At 34.8% G+C, this 21,623-nt stretch overlaps 1 protein-coding gene across 1 annotated transcript in view; it reads left to right on the top strand.

Moving 5' to 3' along the window:
* Dgk (diacyl glycerol kinase 1) overlaps nucleotides 1-21,623 on the top strand; it is a 71,140-nt gene that overhangs the window by 31,305 nt on the left and 18,212 nt on the right. Inside the window, exons 2-3 of the mRNA XM_085188544.1 lie at nucleotides 7,542-7,626; nucleotides 12,370-12,437. Of these exons, the coding sequence (XP_085044670.1) occupies nucleotides 7,545-7,626; nucleotides 12,370-12,437 (150 nt within the window). The 5' untranslated portion in view covers nucleotides 7,542-7,544. The remainder of the gene's footprint in view (nucleotides 1-7,541; nucleotides 7,627-12,369; nucleotides 12,438-21,623) is intronic.

Below are 21,623 nucleotides of genomic sequence, written 5' to 3'. Positions count from 1 at the left end.
TATGGGGCACAGATGAAAAATATTTGTGGATAATTTATATTGTCTATTGATGCTTTCATTTCATTCGTAAATATGGCTGCCTCGCCACGTTTTTGTGGAAAATATTAATTTTTTTGTAAATGCCTCGGCTTATGTATTGAATGTTTTTAATAGATAGATTTTTATATAATATGTATTTGTATATACTATTGAGTTTATAGTGGTGCAGTGGGAGAACGTCTGACTGTGCGGTAATTATTTGTTCCATTCCGTCCGGAGTATGTAAATTTGTATTATTTTTCTCCTCTTGTAGGAACGAAAGCTAGAAAGTGATTTTTTATACTGAACGGGATTAAGAGATTAGAAAAATGGGAAAAAACAGGTTTCGATTTTCCCTTAAAATCATGTTTTTTTTTCGATATTTGATACGTGCATGGCTGCACGCTGTATCTCGCATGTAGCAAAATGGGTAGAGAGAATTAGGGAATCTAGCATAGATACTCTATTTACTGTTAAGACTTCACTTCCCCACTTTCCGCTGAATTCTTGAGGAACTCAACGCTGCGATTTGCCTCGTTGCTAGAGTGAAGGAATGAAAATATTAATCACGCTCGTGCCTCTGACGTGACGCCTCAAATGTTGCCCGATTTATGGTTCCGGAAGAATTTCGAACAGAGTAATCCCACAAAACAAGACGATTAGTCACGATCTCACCTTCAGGTAAATGGAATGAAATGAAAACTCTCTCATTTTCAACTTCAAAACAACTAAAAACCATATTATATTTCTTTACACCACACGTTGAAAGCTTACCATCACGGATGTCGACAGTGACTCGAAGAGATTCATCACAGCTATTAGAGGTCATCTGTCTTCCTGAAACGAGAGTGCACGTTCCATTGATAGTGGTGCCCCAATTCTACCTTTTTAGTAAATCGATTTTATTTGTATTTGGATTTAAGTTAGTATGATGAGACTGTCGTGTCGTGGAGATTTTCGTTTTCTCGCTTCGTTAAACTTACAAAGCGTGACGTTTAATTTTCCAGTTTATACAATTAGCCAGTCTCGAAAAATGGGTGGTGCTTCGGGTACAGAGTGTTTCAACACTAGGTAAAAGGTTTTCTTTGCCTACACTATAAGGCGAAAAAAAACGTAGTAAAGGAAATTTTCGAAAAAAATATATTAGCATTGTCTTACCGATGACAAATAAAACATCATAATATGAATTTGATGCCCTTACTAGGAAAACCAAAGTAGTGAGGAGAATTCCGTCGTTCAATTTTGCCACACGACACAAGGCAGTGCTTGAGGAACGGAGTGTCTCAACACTAAGTTCTCTTTGTCTATCCTCCTATACGCGAGATAAAGCGTAAATATTTACTATAATAAATTGATATTTATCTTACATTCAATAATGAAATTAGTATCTAGAAAGCTACTATCGGCTTCTTTGAGGTAGATCAGAAATTTAGCCAAGAAATCTTATTTCTAACGTAATAAAGTCCAATTTTGTGTAAAACCACTCCGTTTAAAATAAACCTGAGTTATCGGTTATTTGATATTAACTTATATCTGAAGATCAATGGCTTCAAATAAGATCCTATTATACCTCAACGTGATTTATTACAAATATAGTTTACGAGAAAACAGCTTACATTCCCATTATCTTTGTAACTATATACAAATAATACTAAATTATATTGTGAGGCTGTACTGGCTCAGAAGATATCGTCTGGATTAATGCCATTTTCAGATAGAAGAGAATGATCATTTTTTCAACCATTTTTCGCCGAATTCTGAAGGCATTGTGTGTTGAATGGCGGATTTCAATCTCGCGCTTTGCCTTGACAGCAGAGCGAAGAAATAAAAATATTAAATATTTACTTTCCTCGAATGGGAATCGAACCACAAACTGTCACGTTTACAGTCACGCTCCACGACTGGACTCAACGACATTTCTGACCTTCTTGTCCACATCCTGCAACGTATTGCAGTTAAGACTAATAAAAACAGACGTAGCCGAGCGCGACACTAGTCTGTAGGCAACTATTATTTATATTTATAGTTTATTTAATATGAGTCATTTATATATTTCAATATTGTAATTTATTTATTTATCACTTATCATACATACATTTCATAGAATAAGTCGTATTTAGTATGTTTAGTGAGTAGACTTTTATTATCCACCGTCAACACTACAAGTCTATTACAAAAGTCTTACTGTCTTCAAAGCAATTAACATTCAAATTATTTGACTACTACTTAGTAAATTTCTCCAACATAAATAAGCCATTTTCCTTTTTTTCGCACAAAAGAATTTACTTGAAATTAAGTAATTTCAACGGGAAAAATTTGCTTTGGGAGCATTACTTTCTGAAAGCAAGTTAATGTGTCCACAGAAGTGACTACTTGTTGATATTATAAAAAGCTTTTTAGAGGTGACACTTAGAAGTCTAATTTAATTCTGTCTATTCAAATATATTTTTTTTATTTTGTATTGTCAAAAGTTCTCATCTTACAATGCGGTCGAAGAAATTGAACCAGCATTTTTTACTTTACACTGTATCCCACATATAAGTTAGTAGTGTTAAGGCACTTTGTTTCCCAGTTATCGTCTCTTCGTCGAGAATTCTAACTTAGTATACTTGACAGAGCATGAAAATAAATAGTTTCCGCGAGTAACATATGCAATAATGAGTTGAGAAATGACAATAATTTATTCTTCTAAGTGGGAATCGAACTCACATCCGTCGCGTCAACCATATCCTGTGACGCATTTAGGTGAACAGCTTAATTCTAATTAAAAATCGTCAGTCGTCTTGGAGTTTTAAAATTAAAAAAAATCTACAACGGTGTGAGTAACGTCGTCGGGAACTTCAAAAGCTTTTTCATTAAGGGTGTATTAACTAATTAGTATTGCCTCATCGGTGGCAAAATTAAACTTAGTCAGTGAGGTCACTCTGAAACTATAGCTATATCGTTTATAAATGTAGTACGTAAAATGAACATAGACATATAATATCTAGAATTATTTTATTTACTAATCTTAATTACTTTCATTGTTAAGACTATATCTACATTTAAAAAACTAAACTAAGCCAATTCAATAAAAAACTTATTTTTACCAATTTTGTCGAATATTTTTATTTATGAACCAATTTAAATAAAACAAATACTAAATATAAAGGAAAGTTTGCCAAACTACAATAGTGACCACTGAATTCAAATCGGTTAAATCGTTTCTGGGTTTAGCTTGCACAAACGTACAGACAAATCAGAAAAAAACATTATTTTGAGTTCTATTACTCATGTATCTTCCTATGGTTGTCTGATCAGGATCAACAATTAATTAATTACAATTTTATTATATGCTGTGTTGCTCCCGTAGTGAAAGAGAAATAATTAAGAGTTGTGTATTTAACCGCAAATTACTACCTCGTTAATTTAACTATCCAAAACAAAAAAAACATAATTCCTAATAGTTTTACTAATAGTTCCCGAGATTAGGGTGTTTCGCCAAACAATATCTCGCTTGATCGCTTATTCGAAGCTGCGAGCGAAACACTAATATGGATAAACACTGGTGTAGATACTAGTGTTTCGAAAGCTGGTTAAGTGTGAGTCGGGGACACCCACTGAGGGTTCTTGTGAGTCATATTTAAATCCCAACAGTCTTTAATATTAATGAGCAATTGTGTATTTATCGTTTTTTTAAATTACCATACATATTACATTTACATTTAATTGTATGTATATTTAATTTCTCCATGCTTATAAATGACTAACTTTACAAGTCGTCTACGGTTTCGTCAAAGTGGTCAAAGCAGGACGTGTCATGACACATGACACACTGACAGTCGATACAAAAACGATCGACATAATTTATATATATCCTATATATAGCCTTTCTCAAACGAAATGAACTATTTATTTTTCAATTGGAACCAGTAGGTACTTCCAGAGATTAACTCGTTCAAACCAACTCTTTAGCTTTATAGTATACGTATTTTTTAAGGTACCATTTGTACGTTCTAAATCTAAGACCTATTTAACATTAAGATAGAATCATATCCATATTTTAATTATATGAGCTTCACGCGCACATAGTAGGGTAGGCAGAGGGAACCCAGGGAACCTAGTGTTAAGACACTCCATTCTTATTAAGACACGATCCCACTTTCCGTCGAATTCTAGAGGCATCGCGTGATGAGTATCAGAACCCAACGTCACGCTTTGTCTCGTTATATTCAATTTATTTGAGTGGGACTCGAACCCACAAACCGCGTTTACAGGCGCACGACTGCGCTACGACTGGCCTAAATACTTAACTGTAAGTGCTTGTTAAATATAATCCTCTATGTCATTACAAGCAAGGTAAAGCGATTTATTAGTGAGTGGAAGTAGTGTGCTCGAGCAGGAAGTGGATATGATGGCTATGAGCTTTAAAGCTATCTAGTTTCATCTACGACTTCTTGTTAGCTTAAGAACTACTTGGAACCAGTTATTTCTCTATAACCCGCTTAGTCAATTCCATTTTAAGCTAAAAATATATTTTTTGCTTTAAAGCCAATTAAATTAATTCGCCAGACTGAATCAGTATTTAAATTATAGCGGAATTTACAAAATTAAATATTTTATTCGAAATCGCTGATTAAAATATAAATATCCTTCTCCGTCTATTTTGCTTTTTATTAGAATTTATATTTTCCTTTCTTTGTTCTGGTGTTAAGGCAAAGAGCGGCGTTGAGTTCCGCCACTCAACTTCAAGCCTCCATAATTCGGTGGTAAATGGGGAACGGAGTGTCTTAACACTAGTTTCCCTCTGCCTACCCTGCTGTGTGCGGGGGATACAGAGTGCAGCTGATTCTTTTTTGGCTATTCCGCTGTAAAGGAAAAGGAAACAATGAATAATTCTTATTATCCTACTCTGGTACAGGCAAAGTATGGAGTTGAGTTTCCCCACTCAACACGAAATGTGTTGAATTTAAGCGGGAAGTATCTTGAACTAAAGTTTTTTGTGGATTAAAGTTTCGCGATGTATCTCAATTTAGTCAGAGGGAAACTAATTTTAATGGAAATCGCAGAAGAATTATGTATGACACACCTAATGTTAAGACAGTGTCCTGTCTGCCCAATTTCCAAATAAGTCCGTTTTGAGTGGCAGAGAGGGGAAATGAAAATTAACATAGCTCGAGTGGGAATCGAACCTGCAACCGTTGGTTGGTCCGTGTAATGGTGTAACTAATTGAAAAGTAAAGTCGCTGTTTGAGTTAGTCATAAATACAATAGCTTCTCGTACGGGATATTAAAGGATTTACAGTACAGTACAGTACATTACAGTTTTTTTTAAAAAAGTCGTTACTCTTAACTTTATTACGTGGACAAAAGAAAGTTCCACTGTTTCCCGTTCTCGTAGGAATTTCGAAAAGTTATCCCTTTATGCTATAGTACTTAAGGACCCAACGCTATATTTCAGCGGCGTTCTACGCCGCGTAGTTTCGGATATGACTCACATGACAACAGTCACTCGAAACTTAATAGATTTTTGTTTGTTTTGAATGAACTATTTCAGATATTATCTATCTAATTTAAAAAATCAGAAATGCCATTTGAATTCAAAATTTAAATTTTACCGTCTAAGGGCATTACTTTAGTTCTGATCGATTATATAAAAGGAGTATTATTTTCGTTTTACTATTGGTACACCTGTTGGTCTCACATAAATTTCACTTCGCAGAAACGTTCCAAATATTGTCAGGCGAATGATATATAAACGAATTAGTTCCATAAATCTCAAATACGCGTACAATTTCGTATATTGGAATATTTTACCTTTATGATTTATCCCTAATACGCAGGTTAGGCAGTGAGAACGTAGTGTTTCCCGAGACATTGCGTGTTGAGTCATAGAACTCAACTCTGCCCTTTGTCTTGTTACCAGAGTGAAGATTTGAAAATAATCGATTTCACCCAGTGGGAACCTGTGCCTCCTCAATTCCTCATACATTTTTGGTAAGGTTATAATTGTAATAGCCACACTAAGAACCGCCAATTAGCGTTTATCCGACATTGAATGGATAGAAATTGAAATTACTGTCAGACGCCGACATGAATTACCTCCCTAATTCTCTGAATGTAGTTGTTAGTATGGAAATAAAACTAAAATATGTACAATTTTATGCACTAGCCGTTGCTCGTAACTTTGGCCTTTAACAATTAAAATGATTTTTTTTGCGGAACACATACTGTGAAATCATATATTAGTAGGTCCCCGACTAGGGAGTATACTCCCTAGTGTAGAAGAGGGTAGGAGAGTCCTTACTAGAGGCGAGAAGATCTGCCTACCCAAGTCCAGTACTTGAGAGGCCAATTGTGGCGCAGGGGCACAAGCGTGTGCCTGTAACCTGACAGATTGTGGGTTCGATTTCCACTCGAGGAAATAAAAAATTGAATACTTTCATTTTTCCCGTTTCATACCTTCCTACCTTGTTACATACGGGATAAAGCGTGAAGCTGAAAAAAAGTCCAGTAACAAAAGAGTATTTTTTACAAATTTACCTTGCTCAGGAACAAAAGCTGTGACCCTCACTGAAACAACATATTTAATCACTCCGCTACCCCATACAAGTGTTACAATTGATGATTCATATTATTCTCACATAGTGCTAGTATTGAAAAGATACAAAAAGCGTTTATTCCTCAGTCACGTGTTACGTCAACGTCAGAACATGATACCGCCATCCATCAAACGCATTGTATATATATGTATATGTAGAGAAAGAAAGACTTAAACCATATTACTTGGTCTCTATAATGTCTATATATTTTAGATTCCATAGTGGTATAGTATTTAACTGTATACACGGTGGATGTGGGTTCTATTCCGATTCAGAAGAATGATATTAAGACAGAATTGGATGTTGGGTTGCGTCGCATAAGATATTGGGCAGCAATATTATCATTTTTTCTCTTCAGCAATAAAATAAAATTTTAAGATTTTTTTTTATTTATGTAATTAAATTCTGATATACAAGGCCTTGTTTTAACATTGTTTGTTAATTAATATCTTAGTGAGAAGAGTCGAATTTATTTAATACCGGCTATCAGAGATCCGTACAGTATTTTAAGATAATTGTTTTCTTTTACGTCAAAATTATTCTTTTCTGGTATGAACGGGTTTTAAGTTTTCAACTTTGTAAGGTATTGTTCTGTTCAGAAATATTAAGAGAACAAAAGTACATGGAATTAATATCAATAGAATATCTGGCAGGATAGCTGCCAATCTATGAATTTATACAATCCCAATGATTCACGGGAGTCACAATTTTTTTATCAGCTTAGACAAAACCTAATCTTAAGACAATCCTCACCTTCTGTGCAATTTTTTAAGAAATTCCATGTATTGTTACCAGACACAAAAGAATCAATTTCCTCTAGTGGAAGTCGAATCCACAACCGTCGTTATAACAGTCAGATACCACCCCACTGCGCCATGACGTTCTCATTTATAACTTTGGTACTTTATAACTTCTGTATAATAAAACAAGTTTTCACTCCAGGCCATGCCGAACACAGCGGGCAGCGGGTTCCAATGGGACAAGCTTTCGCCCGCTGAATTTCAACAGCTCCAGGAGTTGACATCCTGTAAGTATTTCTTTACATTGGCATATTTTAGAAATAATATCTAAATATTAAAATGTACTGAGCTATATAGTAGTTTGATTGTCTCTATAGGTATGTCAAAGCTATATTAATATGGTTTTTTTTAGCTTCACGCTGTTTCCCGCGTATAGTTACCCGTATAACGTTGAACTTAATGCCACGCATTGTATTCTTACCTGCGCAGGAATTGAACCCACACAATCAGACGCTGTGCACTATGACTGCCAAAAATATAATACATTCTGGAAAATTCCATGAACTACCAAAATAGAGCCAGCCATTCGCTATGAAACTTTTAACCTTAAAGAAAAATCTATACTTTTCGACTGAAAATTTTATCATATCTACATTTTTATGATGATGTTTTGTCGGTCGTGCTAGGATAATAACCAGACTACGGTTATCAGTGATGGTGAAGTACAGGAATATATTCAAGTACCTACAGTAAAAAAACTTGCTAAGCTTGAAAACGGTTAGCACCTAACTATACTCGTAGCTCTTATTTTATTTTAAACTAATGTTATCAAGGTAAGAGTTAAAGTGTTAGCTAAAGTGTTTGTTTGGTTGCATGCGCTTATCTCAAGAACTACTGGTTTTAATTGAAAAAAAAATATTTTTCTTGTCCACTTATTGAGGAAGGCTTAATAAATAAATAAATAATTACACCACTCACCACAATTACACACACACAGTGGTTAAATGGAAATAGCTAAGAGTGACTTTGAGTGTGTCACTCTTAGCCACACTCAAAGATTCCATTCCATTTGACCACTTTCCTTCGAATTGAGGCAATGAGTCTTGAGTCGGCCTCAGTATGCTTGGTTGATTTTATTAAATAATTTGTATTGATATAAAAAAAACAAAATTATAAATATATAAAAAAATATATAAATATACAAATATTTTTTCTTTTATTCAAGAAACTTATAAAAATCTGTTAAGTACACGACGCTTATATTTAAGAAAAAAATATTAATTTAAAAAGTCCCAGCCATACATTTTAGTGTCCAAGTAATCAGTGGAACTGCGCGCGGCGTTCTGTATTTTATTACTCAAGTTATAGAAGTTTGCGAAAAATTTTATGACCCTCACCATTTTATTCGCTCGTTATATTTTAATCAAAGCTATTCTTTCAATTGTTGTTTGACTTTTGTTGGAATGTGTCTAACGCTAGCTATAAACCCAGCTTTATGCATATAGCAAGGTGGACAGAGGGAACCTAGTGTTTAAAAACTGTTGCTAAAACATCGCCAAATTTTTGAGACATTGAGACATTAAGTGGTGGTATACGCCGCGCCTTGTTGTTCTGAGAGCGAAGAAATGGAAATATTAAATTAAATAATTAATTCGGGATGGGAGTTGAACCAACTCCGGATTAATTATTGCCCATTGTTATTAACCCCTTTGTTTTAATTTCACACATTTACCGAATTTAGAAGGGTAGGTGGTGAAAACCTTGTGTGAAGGCACTCCATTATTCTCCATGTCAATTTACGAACATTGAAACAAAAATGAGATGCAAGAGAGGTAGAAGTAGACTTCAATTGACCAAAACAGCAAGAGTTTTTGACAATAGAGGAGATGTGAAAAAATATGCAGATATCGTAGTGTTTGTTACTCTGTTCCCTCTTTCTATCCAAGAATCACTATTGATGTATAGGTATATAACCCTATTCTATTCTATCCATAGACCCAAAATTATTACCCACGTTTTATGAATTTCGAACAAACACTCGAAAAAATGTGCTAATTAAAAAAAATTAATAAACTCCCGCCAGAAACCAATTTACATAGACTGAAGTATGTTCTATATTTAAAACTCTAGAGCGATATTTGAAAACGTTTTGCTAAATTATGTAGGTCTCTCGCGGATCCCAATTATGATATGAGCTACCCTTTAAATAAATTATTCCTCGGAGGGTTGCGTCATGCAATAGGCAATATTGGTAAAATAACTCACCCCTGGTACAGCAGCACAGAGTCTGACTGTAAACACGACGGCTTTGGGTTCGATTCCCACTAGGGTGAATTCAATATTTTTATTTCCTCGCTCTAGGAACAAGGCACAGCACGACATCGTGTTCTGCCATTTAACATTAAATGTATTAAATATTGGGCGAAAAATTGGGGAACGCAATTTCTTAACACTAGGTTCCCTATGGGAAACAACGAGAATATAAAGAAAATAACAATTGGAACTGGACTGGACTGGTGAACTGGCCTACTGAACCTGAAAGTTTTAGCTTCAAAAGTCAATGGAATTTTACCATTTTTATTATACCCTCAAAATATATTAACCAAACCCTCATCCTAATTCTACTCAGGAGTAATATACTATTAGTACTAATATCTAAAATTAAATTAGTACAAAATTGATCAATCCATTAATCCTGTCTGCGCGAACCCTAGACATAATGGTATAGCTTTGACCCACTCTAATAAATTATCTGCCGTCCTTAGGGTATTGTGTGACGGGTAACGTGGAAAAGTTGGACGTCATTGTTTTAGACTTTATAATTAGAACTCCCATTGAGTATTTTAGTTAAATATGTCAAGAGTTGGCTCGTTTTTCGGTAGTAGTTAGTTATATTCCCTTGTAGGGCTTCACGCTTTATCTCTAGCAGGGTAGCCAGAGAGGACGGAACGCCAAAGGCTACAATCTCTGCATATCTCTTTCGCCTCATCTACTCATATATATTATATATGCCTACCGTGGGGTCCTCTTCAAGCTGGTTAAGTCAATTGACGCTTCTTTCTGCTTCTCTTACCAGGTTTTATAAATCTTTTTTCTTTTCCCTACGGGCACAAATTATTATTTCATATTAAATTAGGAGATAAGTTAAATAGGATCCACAAATAATACAAATCAATATTATGCATTGAATTCAATGCTGTGCACACAGTACTTCCATATATGCATAATACAGGTCTAATAGCTCTCATATTGCTATCACAATTACAATTACTGCCAATATCACAATGCTCCAATTCAAAGGATAATTGTTTCAGTGAAATGATCGTACATTTATGAGGCTTTATGATAAAGGCCGTTATGTTGCAGCGGCACAGCATCTGACTGTAAACGCAGTTGTGGGTTCGATTCCCACTCAGGGGAATGAATTGTTTTCATTTTCTCGCTCTAGTGACATGACAGAGCGACGCGCTGAGGTCTGCCACTCAATACGCAATGTCTCGGGAATAGGGCGGTGCGTGGAGAACCAAATGGCATTTGTGAACAAAAATTAAATAGCATGGTGAGACTAAAAACTAAAATAGGACCTCTAAAATATAAATCTATCTGTACAGAGGTATTTATATAAAAACTTTTCCGTTCGGTTAGGAAGTGTAATGTGTTTAGTAGGGAGCTCGAAATTCGTACGAGATAGGGGAAAAACTAAAAAAAAAACTGGATTTTTTATTTTATTTCTCAAAATAAGTAAAAGTTGCGATGATAAATAAAATTGCTTTAGTGTAACGTTTAAAAGGGAAAGAAAGAAAGATAGATAGTGAAGAGATATGATCATTGCGGGAGATATATGGGATTTGATAAAATCCGTAATTAAGATGTCACAGTGCAGTAGAAGTGTATAAATGAGTATGAAAAAGAATACTGAGGTTGTCGTAGCTAAACAGCGTCTGATTGTAAATGTGACAGTTGTGGGCTCGATTTCCACTCGAGGGAATTTATAATTTTCATTTTCTCGCTCTGATAATACTCGCTCACATAATGTTCCTAAAATTTTACATAATACAAATTACAAATGAAAAATATATTTAATCACAAGGTTTCCTCAGCCTACTGTAGGCTCTAAGGGTAAGACAACTGGAGGTGATAGATTGTTTACTCATTTATTTTAATGTATGGTCACGCATACCATCGCATACGATCAACAAAATGAAAAAATGGCAAAGGGCCTACCTGTCCCTTTTCGCCGAATTTTAGTGGCACTGCGTGATGAGTGGGAATCGAACCCACAACCGCGTTTACAGTCACATGCTTCCACGGCTGGCCTCTATAAAAAGTATTGGTGTCGAAAGCCACAAATTCAAACTAGTTTACCGATTATATGCAACTTTATACTCGCCTGTCAAAGGTTGCCCTAATAAATTACATTCCGCCCCAAAGGGATATTGCTTATGACACTTCACAGGAACAGGACATGGAACTAAATAATTAATTGATGTATAGGTATGTATATTATATATAGGTACTGGCTGACTATGATAGGGGGCTTTGTGAATATGAATAATTTCCCTTTTGTAAAGTTAAGAGAAGAGTAATGAACTAATATTCTAGCACTGTTTTCTCAGCTGTATCCCGTATTTATCAGGGTAGGCAATTGGAACACAATGTTAAGACATTCCGCCCTCCAGGCTCCCCCCAATTATTGAGATATTGTGTTATGTGGATTATAGTAAAGGGCTAAGCTGCTAAGACTGGGGGTGAAATTGTTATACGTTTTCTAAAAAAAATGTATTTTTCTCTCCAAAATGTGATAATAATATCTAAAATATACATAAATATATTTTAGGGTCTTCTTCGTTAAAACATATGTGTTGTCTCGATTTACTTGCTTTTTTTTTCTTAATTAGGCTCTAGTTATTACCATGTAATTTTTAATTTCTTCGCTCTGAAAATAAGATTTTTATTATTATACCTATAGACCTATATTGTTTCATTTATATGTATTTTTTATTTAATGTAAAATTTATATTTTATTGCAGATTCGAGTAGGAAACTACAAGATGTTCTTAAAGAGTTCTGCGAAGTTAAAAAGCAAAGTTCAGATGGGGTGAGTACTGTATGTTTTTTGTAGCCTAAGCCGCTGTTGCACATAGCAAAGAAGGCAGAGGGAACTGAGGAATCTATTCTTAAGACACTCCGTTCCCATTAAGACACTTCCGTTCCTCACTGCCCGTCGAGTTTTTTAAAACATTGCATGTTGAGTAGCAGAACTCAATATCGTGCTTTGTCTATCAGAGTGGGAAAATGAAAATTATTTAAATTAGTCGTTCCGTCAAGTTGTGGATCACTTTTTATATTTTTTGCTAGAATGATATGAAATTTTCAATATTTGAAGAAAAATGTTGCCCACTAATATTATAATATCAAAGAAGTTAATTTAAAAAAAAATGTTGATTGTCTCCTTTGAAGTAGCTACTGGACGCCGGCTGAACGCTCTAGGTAGTTAATCAATTAAGGTTCTTATCGCGCTGCAGGTAAATTCTTATACGCTTGTATAAGAATTTACTTGTTTATTACCTTTTTTCTTTGTAATATCCCACACAGTGTGGTAGCCAAAGGGAACCTGGTGTTACGGCAATTCGTGATTCGCTTCATCCAAAATTTCAAGAGATTACGTGTTGAGTAGCGAAACTCATTTACTACCAGAGCGGAGAAATGAAAATAATGCATTTCCTCGAGAGGAAATTGAACCCATGACCGTCGGGCCTGGCGTGCTCTGTAGTAGATAGTTACAAACACTAACATTTTCGAAGTATCTAATAAATAACTTTATTTAACCCTTACTTATTCATGAACAAAATTCATTTCCAACTTAGATTAGCAAAAACAAATATCAAAACTAATTTCTACCTGCTCTAAAACTAAAATGGGAAAAGTTACCTACTAGCCAACTAGTGACATGACATTGAAAAAAAAAGTTATTTTATATGACTGTTATTGCATGTATTGGTACGAATGATTTATTTTATTGGTAGGTAGTTTTTATTGTATACTAGCTATAACTTGCGGGTTTATCTCCAATGGGAATAATTAAGAATTATAAGCGCCACGTGATATATGGCGACGGCATAATTTGCATTTCCTCACTCCGGTAACGAGGTAAAGTGTGGCGATGAGTTTCACCACTCAAGACGCAATGCCTCGTACCTTCATGCTCAAGAACAGAGTGTATTAACGCTAAGTCCACAGATTCCCTCTACCCTGCTACATGCGGGATACAGAATGAAGGAAAAAAAATTACAAATGTAGCTTAATATTAGCGTAAAATAAGAAATTGTTTTAAATTTGGCAAAATAAAACCAATTTTCATAGAATCGATCATCATCTACAAAACTGTTTTTTTTTAATTTGAAACTATAGTTCCTGAGCTTAGGACTTTTAGTGAAACAAACTCTTCAGTTTCATACCACATTGTAAATACAAACTTCTATTAAAATTCAAGGTGTTAAGGGAGGGAAAAGGATGGGCAAAGTTACCCGGATTCAACATTTCTGAAATTCCATTCGACTTTCAGCTATTTTGCATTGTATTGGTTCCTTTCTGCTTTGGGTTGGCATATATTGGATACTTTATACTACATGCTTATAATTTTTTTATAAGGCGCAGTTGAAATTATTTTTAGACAAGATAGTAGAGGGTTTGATACTCTGAGTTGAATAAGACATTGTTTATGAGACCTAGCCTCGTTATCAAAGCGAGGAAAGAAAAATAGTAAATATTTTTTTAGCATGAGTGGCATTTATTTAATTAAGCTATTGATTTTTAATTAAACGGAGAGAATAAAGATATAATTGATCCAAATCTAAGATATATTACCACAAAGTTAATAGTTCAGCTAGTACTATCTATATTCCTCTTGCAAAAGCCCGCCGTCTCTATGAATAAAACACGTACCCTGGTATCATTTACATAATCGTTTCGGAACAGCTTCTGAATGTTCGTGAATTTTGAATGCCAGTGTGGAATGTCAATATGTTGTCACCGTAGGTCCCTTTGTTTGACCTAAGACCTTTTAATGTTCGGGTTTTTGTTAGGAAAGATTTTATTTTTAGCTTTTACTTTTATATGCTGAACTTTTTTTAAAGTTTGACTGTAAATGAGGAAGTTGTTGATTCGTCACTTTGTCAAGATAAAACGTGATGTTGAGTTCTGACACTCATTATGAAGTGAAGTAAGTTCCTAAAATGAAATGAAAAGTGGAGAACGAAGTGCCTTAACACTAAATCTCTGCCTAACGTGTTATATGCTGGATAAAGCAGGAAGCCGAAAGAAAGGAAAAAAGAGAGACATTTTATTAATTTCTTGCAACTGCAATTGCAATGCACTTTCCACTGAACTATACCTATTTATTTTTTCGCTCTGGTAACAAGATAAATCGTGGCGTTGAGTTACGCCACTCAACACGCAATGTATGGTCAGAGAGTGTGGAATAGAATGCCGTAACATTAACCTGTTATATTCAGAATACAGTGCAAAGGTTAAAAAAATAGTAACAATTTCCATCAAGATACACCAAGTAGATATTTTTTCCTACAAACATCTTAAAAAGAGCAAACTTGACGGAGACGCGACGCAAACAAAACTCGAAACCCTTGTTTACTTGGGCTTAGTACTTATATAATACATCATTTAATAACTATTTTCATAATATATAAGTCACTAGCTCTTACCCGCGGGTTCGTCCTTGTTTTGAATGGAAAGTGGAAATAGCTTGAGGCGGCGTGTCGCAGGGCTACAACTGCAAATGCCATGGAACGTTGGTTGTGGGTTCAATTCACACTCGGGGAAATGCAATATTTAATATTTACATTTCCTCGCTCTGATAACGACGCGGCGTTGGGTTCCGCCATTCCACACTCTATAACCCAAAAAATGGACAGTGTATATGTATATCTACACAGAGTTTTCTGTAACTACTCTGCTAAATGCAGGATGGAAACAAAAGGGCAAGTTAAATACGTTTTGCATTGCAAAGTTGTGAATACCACGCACTGCATATGTTATGAACAGGCGTGACGTACGAGCAACAAAGGATGTCCAGTCTTTTGTCACGTTATCTGCATAAAAGGAATACTTTTAATACTTTTCTACGTTACTCTATAATCGGGAATTGTGATAGGATTTGGGGACGAAGTAAAGTTATTATATAAATGTATTGAAATAGTGTAAATCTAGGAAATTTCTAGTAAATTATAAGTTATATTTAAACGCCATTATGCCAACTTTGAATAAGCTTCATATATTTTTAGTGTTATTTTTGTATAGCTTCACGCTGTATTCTGCATATAGCAAAAGGAGTTTGTGTTATAAAAATGAAGCAAAAACTCATTGTATTTGTTAAATTCTATTGGAGTAAACAAACACAGTTGCCTTTATAAGTCATAGCTAAGAACCGTCTCTATCTTGTCAGCTTTTTAACAAAAGAACTGCATTACAATGAGTCTATTCGTTTAGGAGCTACAGTGCCACAGACATACATACTAATACACCGACGTTACGTGTAGCGTTGTGGATTAAATAAAAGATTTTTCCTGTAAAAATATTTATGGGCAAACATAGTTTGTTATTTGTTTCCATCACATTATGAAGTAAGGCTCGGAATTAGGCCTCTCAATTGTATAAACATTTTCCTATCAAACAGAATTATCTCTATTGCGTCATAGATTATATAATTATACAATGTCAATTATAGTACTATAAAAGTTAATACTGTAGCGTTTTTTTTTTATATTTTCTAAAATAGCATATACGAGGCCATTGAGGCGCAGTGTAACAGGGTATGGCAAAAAATGCGATGGTTGGGGGTTTGACTCCTATTGGAATTGGAATTGGTGGTTTTTTATTTCCCCGTTTTAAAAGACAATGCAGTATTTTTCTTTGTTTTTCTTTCGAGATACAAAATCCTAAATAAACGATTAATTTTAGAGCAAGGAAAGTAGTTCCTATTTTCCTCGAGTGAAAATCGAACCCTCAACCGTCGCGTCTATAGTCAGGTTACGACGTACACGGTTAACAATAAAAAAATCCAGAAACCATCGCGTTATTCTAAAGGGATTTAACCTTAATGCTATAAATATTTATTTGGATCAGTTTGCCAGTAAAAGTTCATATTATAAATAGCTTTCCTACCCATAGGTTAGCTTATCTCTGACGTCATAAAGCACACAGCCACGTTCCGTGACGTCATCGTTGATGATGGGAGATTTTGATCCCTATTGATGAATGGATGATTGAGAGGATGTAGAAGGGGCTTATGTGAATTCTTAGTTTCTTTACCAAATCATCTTCTTCAATGGTTTATGCCGTTGAGGGGCGAAACTTAAGGCCGGGTTTTGTCTTGTTACCAGAGCTAGGAAACGAATAATATCTCGAAATTTGGGCGGAAAGTGGGTAACGTCTTTTGGAATCTATTTTAACACTAGGTTCTTCCTGCCTACCTTGCTATTCGGGGTAAGGCTTGAAGCTAAAAAAAAGCAATTGGCATACGTCACTTCTAACCTAGTTTTTACTCTATTATAACCTAGATAAAATCAAAATATGAGTTTGAACTCTATTACCTTATATTAAAATTCAATATTCGGCAATATTATTACTAAAATAAATTTCGTTCAAATATAGACTTTATTAACGAGAAATAAAATTGAATACGTATTTTGACAGCATTTGATAAAATCAATAGGAAGTGATGACGTCATGCCTGAATGTACATGACGTCACGATATCGCAATGTGAAAGGGCAATGGGTGTAATAATGTAGATATATTTAAAGATTTTTGTCCAGCTTCACGCAGCGGGGACCTAGTGGGAAAATATTTCGTTCCTCACTTTCCACAATTTTTTTGACGTTAGTGGCGGAATTCTACACTTTATTTTAATTCATTTCCCCGAATGAGTATCGAACCTTCAACCATCGCGTTTATTAACGGTCTGCCACTGTGCCAACAAGATGTTTTGACTAATAACCCGGTATTATTATATCTGAGCGTGAAGCTATAAAAATACAGTCAAATGCATAACATCCTTTTATTAAAGTCGGTTAAAAAAAAACTACGCCTAACTCCATTTAAGTAACCCTATACATTAGTTGTAACGCATAAAATTTCATTAGAGATCGAATGAAAGAGAACTCGTACATTCTTATAGAGCGGAGATACTTCCAAATAGTTTTATATCCACATTAAGTGGCGACGGGAATTGAACCCCGACCCCCGACCCCTCTTACTATTGAAGTTTATGGGGGCGCTGTTTTCGACAGTTCCCATGAGATTTGGGTGACCATGAACTTCGCAAATCTAAGACGATATTGAAAGTCAAATAATTTTATTCAAAATAAGAAGGTACATACTTAACTTTTTAAAAGTCAAATATTTTACGACCGGTTTCCTAAAGACAAGACCTGAGAAGAATAGGCGTAAGAAACTCAGCGGGACTTTGTTAAAATCAATTATTTTTAACCGACTTTCATTTAATAATACCTTCAATAATACTTTCGTAATAGACCGCCGCGAACTTTTCATTCTCAAGGCTTGTTATCTTTATAGAAAAATGTTAATTAAGAGCCTTATCATACACTTTTTTGAACCCCCGATGCTATAAGTTTGACGCGTCTACATATTTGTGTATCTGTATTAGGCATCGTAGCGTCCAAACGGATGAACCGATTTTGATGTAGTTCTTTTATCTACTACATCAAAATTGGTTCATTCGTGTTCAACGAATTTAAGTCTTAAGTTTTACGACTCGTATAATAATACTATTAATATCAATTGGTCTCAGAATAGGAAACAGAATATGTGCGGGTTGATGACAGAGGACGAGGTGAAAGAGCTAGGAATGACAAAGCGTGTTGCGAAAATAATCAAAATATAAATTAAATATTGTGTATGAAATGGTCACCATACAAGGAAAATTGGCGTAAATCCGCCAACGAGTGCCGTCACAGCGGCGCGGCCGACGACGGTTAGGTCGTTACGCCTTGCCGTATACGTATACGATGTCACGGGACAATGTTATAGTAACTATCCTACATGTATATTTGCTAGATTATTTATTTAATTTTCCTATTTTAGTTTAAAAATTGTATCCCATATATAACAGGGTGGGCTGAGGGAACCTAGTGTTAAGAAACTTATTCCAAGCACCGTCCAATATTAGTCTTGTTACCAGATCGAGGAACTAAAACTAATTCATTCTTGCGAGTGGTGGACGACGATACATGGTTATGATTATATTTTAAATTATTTCTATTTTCCCGCTCTGGGAGACAAAGGGTGGCAGGGTTGAGATCCGCCACTCAGCACGCAATATCTGAAAAAGTAGGGAAAAATATCATTAAAATCAAGAAATAAAAAATAATTTCTTCTTTATTTGCATGACAGCTTCTTACTCTCTCTTCTCAGCTTAAACGTAGTATAAATATTATTTTCTACGAAATTGAAATAATTTTGTATCGAGAAAATGTTTTATCAATTGAAAATGTCCTGTCAAAGTGAAAGCTTTGTGAACAGGAACCATTACCATTGCGTTTGCTTCTTTGAGCGCACTAACCAGAAACTTGGAGGTCTAATTGCCATTTTAACACCTTTCGATTCCGCTTAAAATCTTCTCATTATTAAATACTAGCGACCCACGCCCGTCTTCACCCGAGCAATATATATATGATATATATTTTTTTATTTATAACCCGATTTATATAAAAAAAACACTAAATGTTCACAGAAAACAATCGTTTTTTCTTTCGCTTTACGCTGTATCCTTAGCGGGGTAGCCAGAACGAAAGTAGCGCCCAACGCTATAGCATCTAGTATAGAAGTAATCTGAACCCCAATTAAATGCGATGACGCAAGCTCATAACTCACTGCCTTGTGACAGGAAACTTGCTGGGATACAAGGACTATCTTTTATGTTTACTTTTATTTATTTTTATCTTTTAATCAACATTTAAGAAAGTTTTATTATTCGGTTTAATTACTTCTATTTCTGTTAGGTTATATTTATTTAAAGGTAGCTTGAAATAATAAATACATTATTTTAGGCTTTATCATAATAAATATTGTAGACGGTTAGGCAGTTATTGTGTTAGGCAGAATTCGGCGGAAAGTGGGAAAAGGCAGATACTTAATGGGAAAGGAACATTAGGTTCCGAGGTTCCTACTGCCTATCCCGTTATGTGTGAAGCTTAAAAAAAATTATAAGATGAAGATATAAAATGCCACGCCTCGGTAATTCAACCACTGGACCCTAATAAGAAAGAATGTAACATACATAAAGATTGAACATGAATACAGCCTTTGATGTTTCCTATTCCAATTATTTTTTGTATTTTATTTTTCGTCCCTGTAAAAAAAAATAACTTCGATAAACTTTGTTGCGAATTTTAATTTGTACGTGTCGTGTTTCGTTGTATTGAAACAGATGGAATAAAAACCAGACCCAAAATAAATAATATTGGAACGTTACATTTGTATGAAACGTAGTGTATTTGTTTTGTAAAATATATATGTATATTTGTCATATATTATTTGAGGCCAGTCATGGCGTAGGGGGGTTATAGAGAGAGAGAGAGATATATTTTAATTTTTTCAGTCGGGTAATGAGGTAAAGCGTGGCATTTATTTACGCCATCCAACACGCAATGTTTTCGGAAATCGGCCGAAAGCGCGCAGGAAATATTTTAAAGGGAACGGATTATTTACACAACGTTCGCAGGTTCCCTTTGTCTACTCTGTTAAATGTAGGATTCTGCGTAAAGGTAAACAAAAAAAGAAAAAAAATGTTATTAATAGTAATTAAACGTAGCGGAGCTATTAACGAAACCGTCTTAGTGCTCTGACCAGTCAGCGACACGTTCTTATCATAATTCTATATACACACAACTCTTAGAGGTTTCCATTTAAACAAGCAGAACATTTAAAGAAGCAGAAGCGAAGCCGCGTGTAAAATGTAGTTCTCTATAAAATTTACACTTTAGTATACTAATATATCAATCAGCACCATCCATCTACTACAACGAAGACCGATTTCATTAGGTGTCTGAACAAACATTAAATCTGTCTGGAGGTGGAGAGGTGGAGCCAGTCTTTGTTTATGCAAAATGGCTTTTGATTAAAGACGAAACCAATATTATGAGTTTGTGGGCGGAATTGCAAATAAGCGAGGAACTGCATCGTGTTACATTAGAGCTATGAACTGTGGCACGTCTGTCAACTAAATTATAGTACATCTTTAACCTGCGGTTTCGCTCGCGTGGTCGATTGGGAGTCATGGGAGGCAAGTTTGTTAGTTACACTTTCACGCCAAAATTACTCAATCGTCTACGTCATTAGTTTCTGAGATTAGTGCGTCCAACCAAACAAACTCTTAATTATTTACTATAGATCCTGTGATATTTTATTTACATACTCGTATTACATATATGCGGCAAAGAAAATTTTGAAAATAAGTTACATCCCAATTCTGAGGATAGTACCTACACTATTTCACATAAGAGAAAGTAAGTGAATTACATAAAAATCAGCTACGATTTTTCTCGTATAACAGGGTAGCTTTAGGGAACCTAGTGTTAAGACACTCAATGCCCCACTTCCCTCCGAAGTTTCGAGACACTACTTCGGTGTTGACAGAACTCAACGCAGCATTTCGTATACCAGATGGGGTACAAAAATAAAATAATTCCAAATTTTAATTAAAAAAAGACCTTTAAAAATAACAAAGTTCGAAACCTTTCGCTAATTGAAAAACAAGACTGAACGAATCAAATATTCATATGAGAACTGAAGCAGCTACCCTCGATACTGCGCACGCGTAATATAAAATAATAATCCTCTAGGTCATGCAAATATCACTGGGTCACTATTTTGCTTGGAAATTCGAGCCTTATCTACTAAATAAATAGAGTATATACTTTCTATGTAGCTAGCGTGGATGGTAAATAGGACTTTAAATGACAGGAATAGGGTTGAAATTTAAATGGTTTTTATACTGCAATTTGTAGTTCAACTGCATAGCCTATTATTAAGTAATTTAGGACTTTTGTTTTAGTTATCGATTTTTATAAGGTTTTGTATTTATAAAGGCGTATAGGATGGACTTAAAGGAATATTCAATGTCGATACAACCATCGAGTTTACGATATATAATTTGAATAGCTCCATTAACTTTTTTTTAGCTTCACACACACATACCTTCTCGTAACAAAACTCCTTTTATAATCTCCTTTTTTACTTAAATACCA

This window comes from Heliconius melpomene, chromosome 7, assembly GCF_056956725.1.
Source record: "Heliconius melpomene rosina isolate 202511_hmr_F chromosome 7, ASM5695672v1, whole genome shotgun sequence".
NCBI classification, from domain to species: domain Eukaryota; kingdom Metazoa; phylum Arthropoda; class Insecta; order Lepidoptera; family Nymphalidae; genus Heliconius; species Heliconius melpomene.
This window is presented reverse-complemented; position numbering and strand designations above follow the sequence as displayed.